Raw genomic sequence first — 10781 nt, 5'->3', positions numbered from 1 at the left:
GGATCACTGTTGACGTGATCAAGTACAAATGGCGGATCTCCCCCATTGTTCTTCTGCCGGAATCCATTAATCCACGAGTTTTGCGACTACTATCAAGATCTAATCCCTTATACCTGTAATCATTTTCTTAACTTAAACATATGTAGATTAAGGTATATGGTCCGCGGTTTCCTCCCCTCTTCTCAAATCCAAGACTTCAGATTAAATATCTCAAGCATAAAAGGGTTAAAACAAAACAAATCAATGCCCAAACGATTTAAATCATTAAAATTAAAATAAATTGATCACAAAAGATAACAAAAATATGATCTCGTGTATCATTTCAAGTTTGAACTTATTTTAATTCTCAATATAACTTCGACAAATCGGATTAAACGAATCGTGTGTCATTGCCTTAGTTTTTTTGCTTGGTTGCACCTTCCTCGATTTCGTGCATCTTTTCCAAACTTAGATAATATTCTCTGCGTCGTTATTCGTAGGAAATCGTAAACTGTAGCTTTGCAATCAACTGCACAAATTTTGCGATAAAAGGTTTTTCCTTCAATACTTTTAACTTCTAGCTACTTTTTTTATTGTCTGTCATATATTTGACATGATCTATTATTTTCTCCAGATCTTTTTGTGAATAGTAAAGAAAAAGTATTTTGTTTCCGTCACCATAGTCAAATTGATCGTCGACAACCGTTCCAATGTTGTCTCTGACGTAGTGAGGTGCTGGAGAAGTGCTGACCATGTCAGATCCGATTATCTTTGAATACATTCCAAATACCCCACAAAGCAGTTTATTTAATGCTTTGCCTCTGTGCTGAGGGAGTGTTAACCCTCTCTCGATTTCGACTACATTGTTCTTGGAAAGAAGTGTCCTTAATTCCTTGTTTAATGGATATTTTTCAACATCTAACCCCGCATTTTTTGTCCTGTAGACCAAACGAATACACGAAACAAGATCATCATCTTTGAAGGCACCTCCCCAAATAGAATTTTCTTCCATGCTATCTGTTATGTAAGTTTTACCATCACTATCCACGTGTCTTTCAAAATCTGCAAAAGTAAAAGTAATTTAATAAAAGGTACATAAGTGGTGTACAAAGAGAAAGATTAAACCAACACGCACTTTTTCTTAATCATTACACAGAAGTTTCTTGTTCGTTTTACCTTAAGTGTTTGTGCTGTAAAGTTATATACTATGCAGCCTGTCCATTTATTTTCCCTCTAATATATTAACAACGAATGTGTAAAAGCTGATTTCCATTAAGCGAATTTTTTTTATCGCTCGGGCGATTGGGATGTGAGCATGCACATAAGGTCGTTTACGTAAAATTGCGCAACATGAGCTGTTCGTTGAGATCGCTTAAAAAGTTAAAGAAGTTTGAAATTTTTCAGCGATCGTTGGCGATTTTTGACGTCATAAATCTTTGACAGACAATTAGAATAAAGTTATAAACAAAGTGCTAAAATACTTTTCTGCAGAAAAGAAAAAAGAAAATCCATATTTTCACTTTAGCGTTTCACTTTTGTTGCTCATCTAACTTCGCTATGAAGTATGGAGATTTAATAGTCACTTGTCCACTCGAAACGCTAAGGCCCGAGTGACCAAAATTCGCCTAATGGAAGTCAGCTTTAACACAGTTTACCTATAGTAACACTCAGCCCGGGAAACTTACTTTGAAAAATAAAGTAATATTGACTGACTTTTTGCTGTAAATCTTGTAAATCGTGTTTTTATTTCACCTTTAGTCACACCCGAAACACTATAATGCGTGCGCTTCACTCGATTTACGACATACTGTATACCTGTACTAAAGTGCTCCATGTGTTGCACATTTCACGGCGCTTATTAAGTGCGCCACTGCGCTTTTAACGCCCGGTCACACAGTTACTTGTGGCTCAATCCGGCCTTTTGACTCCGGGTCCACCGCCTAGTTTATATTATAATTCTCGCTGTTTGTCTGTAAGTCAAAGACGGCAGCTACAAGTAGGCGATTTAAAGGTTCTGCCTACTAATAATTCTGCTTGCACTTTTTCTGCTATTAGGTCACAACTTTGCAAGTCTTTCTGATAAATGGACATTTTACAAACTCGTGAGTGACAAAGGTAATTATTTACATTTTACTGTATTAATCATTTTTTTCAAATATATAGAACATGCTGAACTTACCTGATGGATTACTAGGCTCCCATGTCCAGTGGCACTCATCAAACATCATTGAAACCATTTTCTCTGCTTCTAAAATGTGTTTTGGGTTTGACAATATTTTAAGTTGATAATTACCGTATCGAAGTGGTTCACTGTTATGTTTAACAAGTTGCCAGAAGTTATGTTGATTTTCGTGTATATCGTATGTGAACCTTCTGGCTACGAGTCTATGTACCGTCATTTTTCGATGGCCAACATCATGGACATATAAGTATTGTATAGACTTTCTTTCACAGTAAATAATAATAAATAAAAATAGCTTGTTTTCTTTCTTCTTGCTCTTTACCCTGATTTACAAATTAAAGAGAACCTCTTTTATAGCTGTTTTTACCTGCAATTTTGAAGCTCAAATTGATATACGCAATGCGCTTAATTCTATGTCAATCAACTGCATAAATGGGTTTTAATTACTCCTTGTATTATTCTTTAACGTACTATTTTTAATTGGCGAACAAGATGATTTATAATAAAAAGTATTACGTGTTCACATCCTCGTGTTGTCATTATGCACAATATAACAACATGCTGCACAGCACAAAAACCGTGCCGTGCGGCAGGCATGGACCACCTCTGGTTTCGCCTATTGTCCACCATTTTGCTTGTTGCATACGAACAGTGAATGGGACGGATTATTTTTTTATGTTGAAGGCTAGTATCTCGCAAACACTAGAGAATCTATTATAACAGTTAACAGAAAACCTGTTTGTTTGAACACACAATCCAATCTTATCGGCCAAGCTTTCTAAATCCGTAGAAGTTCAATTAAACCGCCTTCCCCTTTTAGTGTTTTTTGTGGAATTGTGCAAAGACAAACTCCATAGCGTAGATTACATTTTGACAGCTTTCTCGAACTTCACGTGGTACGTAACATTGATTTTTAAACAAGGTTCTATAAGCTTTCTATGAGTAAGTAAAGGAATATATTTTCTCCATAACAAAATTATTTTTGGAAGCTAAAGTTCATAGCTAGCAATACAACACATTGTCATTTCTTTTCTTAAAAAAAAATTAACAAGAATTTATAAAGGGGCTAGTTGGGAAGAATCTTACTGTAAATGCTTGATTAGGCGCCCATTCTGGAAAAACGCCCAGGGGCGGTTATTTAAATATATTACTACAGCCAAAGAAGGCACTTATTCAGATACTTTAGAAACTAGAACGATTTTAACCTTAAAAAACAGATTTTTTCTTAAAATCATCTACAGCAAATATTTCATGTCAAAACCTGTCTTTTTTCGTTTAAGCAGTTCGTTATTATTTCATTGAAGTAGTGGAAATTTAACCGTAATCATTTTACGACCGTTATTTTACGACCATCACAGTTTCCTAAAAAGAAATCTTTCAGATAACACATTAATAAAAATTTATTATAAGTGCCCTCTCGATTTACTGTTCCTCTCAAATAAGCACTCATCCTTAAAAAGTCAAAATTTTAAACGTTTTTGAAACAAAGTTTATTCTTCGTCAGAAAAAGAGTCTATCACACAAATTTGATGCTATTTTGCTTGTTGCTCATTGTGCTGATAAATGTCGATATTAAAAACGCAAATTTAAAATTATCAACATTTCTTGTTGTTTTTCTAGCGGAACGATTCTCCGGCAATTAATTTGTTAACATTTATTACGATTGCTATGAGGTTGAAAGTTATACCGTTCTGTATAAAGCCCGTAGTTAAGTATTTTTAGCCAATCAGCGCTGCAGACATCCCGCATAAACCGGTTAAAAATAGCTATTGTAAACAAAAATAATAATATAAACACCAACAATATCGATGGACATTCTAGGAACTCATTCACAAAAATCAATTTTGTAGAAAAAGCTAACACATATTCATAATGAAAAAGTTAAAAATTGAGCCGTTGACACTGGGGGGACGGATACGATAATGTTTTTTTTGCAACTAGGTATTACTGTTACAATTTTAGGGATACAAAATTAATAGGTTATATTTGTTATTAATATTGTTTATAGCCAATAGGAAATTATTTTTTGACCAGAAAAGGGTTATTTAAAAAACTGGTGCGAGTGACTCCTCAAGTGACTTCTCTTTTCCAGTTTAAACTTTGGAGCTAGCCGAGAATAAATAATACTTTCTTGTTCACAAAAAATCTGCAGCCATCGTTATACAAAATTGGCTATCACCTATGCGCTTAAAAGTTCTTATTGTTGATATATCTTTTATTGTTTTGTGCAAATGAGTGTTTACTATAGACCTATGTGAATGTAATTACTTTAAAAGACATTTTTTTGATTGCTTATAATTCTCTTTTAATTTCACCACGCATCAACTTTACTTAAAGCGAGGATGTGAACAGTACAGAGATTTGTAAGTAAATATACGACTTGATGTATGATTTTTTTGTTATGAATGCGTGTTTGTCAAAAATGTTGTCCTAAACAAATGTTTTTCCTCGCACTGAAAGTAATATTATTAACCATTCTCTTCTCCTTTTAAGAACAAGTTGCAAGAATGTCATAATACGTTCCTTGTTCATAAGCAATATAAAATATTGTCTTTTGCAGGAACTACTTCTGTTACTTGTTGTTTTTTCACTTGCTTGTTGGCTATCTACTCTGGAAGGCAAAATTCACGTGTTGGCCGCTCAGTTAGGCTGGTGCAGTGTTCGAAAATCAAACTTGCTTGCAAGAGGAAATCTCTGAAACTAAATTCTAATTGTTTTCTTTTCTTTTTATATTTACTCACTTTAAGCTGGCGCTTTATTTTAAAGGATTTCACCTTGCTTATAAGCTGTTTTAAAAAAACCCAGCCTGTAACAGATTTTTATAATCATGGCAGTTTTTTTTATATTGTCTGCACTTATGTATGCGCGCAAATGTGCATTGCCCAAAATTAAAACATTACGTCACACGGAAACTTGCCTATTTTGTTGAGAAAGGACCGCAGTATTATTTTAAGTTTCAATATTTAAATCATATTAAAGTTCTATAGCTGAAGGTCTAAGCGTTTTTGTGGCGTCCAACGATTTTTATTCATCTTAGTTGGGATTTCTTTATTAGGTATTGCTTCTATTTATACTTTCTTAAGCTGATGATAGTCGGACTTATTGGCTTCAAAAATACTTCTAAAATTCGCGGAATAGATCATTTGTAGTAGTAGTTTCAAAATGCATCGGCTAAGAATTAGAAAAAAAAAATTTAAGCTGTCCTAAAATAATCAACAAAGACGCTATTCAGTTATTTTGACTAATGTTTCTAATGTAGCAGTTCCTTGCAAACATATTTCCAACTTTGCCTTTTTAATCAAGTAGATTTTTCCATGAGCCATTCAACTAGCCTATTGTACTAATGCACTTTGTCTGTCCGTGTGTCTGTCACAAAGTAGATTATATTTTTTAACAAAGTCTGTAAAACATCTAAAAGTGTTCTTTTATTTACAAAGCGTCAACAACTAAGATTAGTGAACTCACTGCATTGGATTCTAAACGTTTTTTTTGTCATAAGTAGAACAACAATTTGATTGTGACTTAAGTTTTGGTACTTTTAAGGCTCAATTGTAACTTACTTGTTGCTTGTTCACTGTTTATCTAGGAAAGCGAATTTTAAGTTTTGGCTGGCTCAGTTGAGCTAATGTGTCAATCAAAACCAAACTTTAGTTGTAATCACGTTTTGTGTATGAATACTGTTGTATAATAACTTTAAAAAAAAGATTGTTGCTTACCTCTTTTTTATATACATTGATTTACTTTTTCGCTTTGGGCTTGGCCAACGCAGTTGCTTCGATTTTTGATTGATTTAAGCTTTTCTTATAAAAAACGTTTTTTTTAAAAAATTTATTTTTGTTTTTCTTGTGCAACATATTTAGCCAAGATTGTAGTTGTCACCTTTTTTGATATTAAATTCCTGTTTCGTCTATCATATGGTTTATGTGTGTTTAGCAGAATTTAAGATGTGTGCCTTGTGAAAGTAAAGTGAAACTGCAATGCAAATGTTATGTTGTTAATTCTTTTTTAAATCCTCGCAAGAATGAAAATAAATTCTGAAATCTTCATTTAACTAGGATTAACTACATCGCTTGCAACAATTTTAAATTTTTACTTGCACTTTACAGATACACGTTCAATAGGACTCGATAAATTTCTAAATAGCAAAGATTGTAAATAATGGATTTTGAAATGTACGAATTTGTTTCTTGTATTAATAAATCCTAAACCTAAGAAAATAAATTTTTAGCTGTTCAAACAGCTGTGTTTTAACAGCTAAAACGTTAAGTTAAACGTCGAGTTAATTTTTTTAGAAACCAATATGAAATTCCGACAACACATCGACAAGCATCGTCTTTTATACATCATTGGAATACTGATCGCCTTTTCCGTCGGTAATTTAATTGGCCGCTCGTTTTACCATACCAACGATGTTGCTCCATCTAGCAACTCTGCAGCTCAGCAGTTATATTTTGCCTATTTGCAACAAAAAATCATACGTGAAAGAAGAGAGGATAAAAGACAAGACAAAGATGTTGATGAAGAAGAGGATGAAGAAGACGATAATGATGCCGAAGTGATAAACCAAAAGGAGAATGGCGTCTACGTGGGCGACGAAAAAGATAAAGGTGCACCGACACTATCACAAAAGGATAATAAAGCTAAATTAGATATTGTGACAATTGTAAATGAACCTGAGAAAACGCATGGAGACGCGCAAAACAAAAAGTCAGAAACTTATCCAGTGCGAAAAAAAACATTTGACGGAGTTGATTACAGGGATGAAAATGTAGAGGATAATACAGAAACAAACGGAAAAGAGGGTGACAACGCAGGAGAAATGAATAAAAAGGATGAAATGAACAAAGAACACAACATACAGGGTCGTGAGGATGAACCGGTAACAAATATAAATGGGAAAGCAGAAGACGTTAATAAAAACGAAGAACGGGACAAAAACGTGGAAAGTGAAAGTGAAAATAAAGGTACGCAAAGTGAAAGCAAGAATCAAATTCATCAGGATAGAAATATAAACACAGATGAAGTGGACGAGAAAGAAGAAGAAGGGGGTAAAAAAAGTAAAGATAAACACGCACAAACTAAAGATACAGAGGACGAAAGTGAAAAAAATCAAATTCATCAGGATAAAAGTAAAAACGCAGACAGTATGGACGAAAACGAAGAAAAAGGGGATGAAAAGGCGGAAACTGAAGACAAAGGAGAAATTGCAAAGAAAAAAGCAGAAAGTGAAGACAAAAACGCTGAAAGTAGAGGTGAAAACGTAGGAAGTGAAGATGAAAACGCGGACAGTGAAGATGAAAACGCAGAGAGTAAAAATGAACAATCAGAAAGTAAAGACGAAAACGCAGAGAGTAAAGATGAACAATTAGAAAGTAAAGATGAAAAAGCAGAAACTGAAGATGAAAACACTGAAAGTAAAGAAAAAAACGAAGAAAGTGAAGATAAAAACGAAGAAAGTGAAGATAAAAACGAAGAAAGTGAAGATAAAAACGAAGAAGGTGAAGATAAAAACGAAGAAAGTAAAGAAAAAAACGAAGAAAGTGAAGATAAAAACGAAGAAAGTGAAGATAAAAACGAAGAAAGTAAAGAAAAAAACGAAGAAAGTGAAGATAAAAACGAAGAAAGTGAAGATAAAAATGAAGAAAGTGAAGATAAAAACGAAGAAAGTGAAGATAAAAACGAAGAAAGTGAAGATAAAAACGAAGAAAGTAAAGAAAAAAACGAAGAAAGTGAAGATAAAAACGAAGAAAGTGAAGATAAAAACGAAGAAAGTGAAGATAAAAACGAAGAAAGTAAAGAAAAAAACGAAGAAAGTGAAGATAAAAACGAAGAAAGTGAAGATAAAAATGAAGAAAGTGAAGATAAAAACGAAGAAAGTGAAGATAAAAACGAAGAAAGTGAAGATAAAAATGTAGAAAGTGAAACCAAGAATCAAACTCATCAAGATAAAAGTAAAAACGCAAAGAACGTGGACGAAAACGAAGGAGAGGATGAAAACGCAGAAAATGAAAGCAAACACGGAGAAATTGCAAACAAAAACCATAAAAATGAAAATATAAAAATTAAAGATAAAAGAAAAGGTGATGAAAATGAAGATTCTAACCAGGATGAGAAAATAAGTGGAAAGACAAACGCAGAAAATGAGAGTGAGCAACAAAAGTACAATAATAAAGTATATTTGTTCGAACATAAAAATAAAAGTGTACACAATGATGAAGATGAAATGACAAACATACCTGAGACAAAAAATGCAAAACACAAGAAGATTTTTTTTGCAAAACATTTTCCTGATGTAAAAATGAGTAAGCCGATATTTGAAATAATTAGAAAGAAGAATATACAAGCTAAAGAAAGAGAAGATAGAAGAGAAAAACGTGTCGGCGAACGGTATGTGCACAAGACTATAAGTGCCAATTATGCAATTAAAGTTGAAACGGATAGCCCTGTAGATAACAATCCGGTTACTAATAAAAATGAAGCTGATCATGAGAAAGATGACGAGTTTGATGTTGACGATGAAGAAAAGAATGAAATTTCATATAAAACCATATCGACTCTATCAAAAGGATACAACCAAGCTATGGTTTTACACAAAAAATGCTCTCGGAAGTATAAAAACATGAAGGAACGGAAAAAGTTGATTTTAATCACAGCTTTCACGAATCCTCAAAGTATAAACTTGTACAGTGCACGTAAACAAACCGTAGAGAAGATGAAAGCAAGACTTATGGAAATTCTTAACACTGTACAGAAGAACCTTAACAATCAGATGTTTGAAAGTGTTCACATCTTTACCCCAACAAATGACGATGCCGATTATCTCCGCAAAATAGATTTTTCAAATTCTCACAAGCTAATCTTAGTGGCGGTCAAAAAAACTGTCACAGTGAAGCTTATTTTATCTTACGTAACAAAATGTTTGAAAAATAAATATGTTGTCATGACAAAACCAGATAACTTGTTTGGAAAAGGTTGGGAGAATTTAGATTTCAATCACTTAAAAACAGAAAAGCTATTGTATGCCGTCACACGACATTCCTCGAAAACATCTTGCCGATATTCTAAAACACAAGCACATTGTGATCGTCGAAACATGTATCGCAAAAGCAATGATGTGATCGTGTTTTATGTACATGGTTCGTTCTCTCTGAAGAATTTACAAAAGCTCAGAAACGCTACCCTATACCATGTTGGCATAGAAAATACTTTAATCTGGACATTTAAATACGACCTCGGGTATACAATATTGAATCCTTGTAGAGTATTATTTGTGCATCATGAACATTGTGTTCCGTTACATGAAGAATATAGTGAATTTGACTTTGACGACATGACGTACGTTTGGCCGTCAAAAAAATTGTTTTGAAGCGTAATTAAATGATGACGCGTAATATCAACACATTTTAATTTCACAAGTGAAATTAACTTGAAAATTGGTGTTAAAAACTTTGTACAGTCGCCAAATTTAGTGTGTTACTTAAATTCTAAAAAAATCTGTGCAGGAGACTAATTGAATTTGATTAAAGGTCATGTGCACTTTAAAAACAACATGTAACTACATTATGATAATGTATGTGGCTGCTAGCCGTTTCTTTCAGCCTTCTTTTTCTTTGATAAATAGCCTCGTTTGCACCATTTTCTTACTATACATATTCCAATACACTACTTGATGGTTCATCCAAATTTAAATTAATTTACATGGTTCAGTAAATATATTTCTAAAATACTTAATCGCTTGTTTATTTTTTAAAACGCTGAACCCTAGCACTAACAACTTAAAGAATTTAGCAATATTGATTTCAACATCAGAAGTTCACACAATAAGAGTACAAAAGAAAGCAGGGTCATAGCAGACACCCATTACCATTTTAGGGAGGTAAAAAATTGAGATTTTAGGTTCCTGGAGTCAAAATGCATCCTCTGTATCAGTCTCTAAAATTAACAAAATCGGCAAAACTTTTTTTGGGGGGTAACCCATCCATCTAGGCTGCTAAAGCCCTGCACAGGAATATTAGTATTTTTTGTGTTCCACAAAAATACCCTAGGTTTATTAACATAAGCACGGTTATAACTAATTCTCCGCCATACTCTAAAGAAATGATTTCTAAAAAACGTTTCTACACCAACAAAACACGTCACGTAGTCCTTATACGACTTATTAAGTTAAGTTTTTTTAGCTCACTTTTTTAAAAATGATCTTAATTAAAAAAAACTTTATAAAACTTGTCACAAGATACAACCAAACAAATTAATGCCTTTTTGTTTACTCAAAAAGTTTTGCAGTCACCGTGGCGTTTGGCTTTTTTATAAAAGGGGTTTTTAAAATTCGCATTTTGGGGTGTAAGAAGTTAAAAGTAGAGACAGGATAAAGAAAAAACCCCAAAACAGAAAAAAAAAAACTTTTAAGAGTTGGACAAAAACTATTAAACATTCGTAAATCGTAACATTTTCCTGGCGCGAAAGTTTTGCCCGTATATTTGTGTCACGTTTTGCTTTTTAGAATAAACTATTGTAGAATTCTCCAGGAATCCTAAGTTGAATTTTTGAACATTTATGCAACTTTTTGTTGGCCTAAAAATTATTCTTGTATGTTATGGTGCAAAGAAGCAGCTCAGCGTTA

At 33.1% G+C, this 10781-nt stretch overlaps 2 protein-coding genes across 2 annotated transcripts; one reads left to right on the top strand and one right to left on the bottom strand.

Moving 5' to 3' along the window:
- Positions 1–244: 244 nt before the first annotated feature.
- On the bottom strand, positions 245–2509 carry LOC130649309 (uncharacterized). The gene is made up of 2 exons (XM_057455568.1): positions 2159–2509; positions 245–1041 (listed from the first exon to the last, which is right to left on the bottom strand). The coding sequence occupies exons 1-2, from the start codon at positions 2376–2378 to the stop codon at positions 557–559; spliced, it is 705 nt and encodes a 234-aa protein (XP_057311551.1). The 5' UTR covers positions 2379–2509; the 3' UTR covers positions 245–556.
- A 1330-nt stretch (positions 2510–3839) lies between these two features.
- On the top strand, positions 3840–10161 carry LOC130648800 (uncharacterized). Its single transcript, XM_057454901.1, has 2 exons — positions 3840–4524; positions 6454–10161. Exon 2 carries the CDS (start codon positions 6462–6464, stop codon positions 9525–9527), a length of 3066 nt encoding a protein of 1021 aa, XP_057310884.1. The 5' UTR covers positions 3840–4524; positions 6454–6461; the 3' UTR covers positions 9528–10161.
- Positions 10162–10781: the final 620 nt, after the last annotated feature.

This window comes from Hydractinia symbiolongicarpus, chromosome 7 (genome assembly GCF_029227915.1).
Source record: "Hydractinia symbiolongicarpus strain clone_291-10 chromosome 7, HSymV2.1, whole genome shotgun sequence".
NCBI classification, from domain to species: domain Eukaryota; kingdom Metazoa; phylum Cnidaria; class Hydrozoa; order Anthoathecata; family Hydractiniidae; genus Hydractinia; species Hydractinia symbiolongicarpus.
Note: the sequence above shows the minus strand (reverse complement) of the source record. Positions and strands in the feature narration are given on the sequence as shown.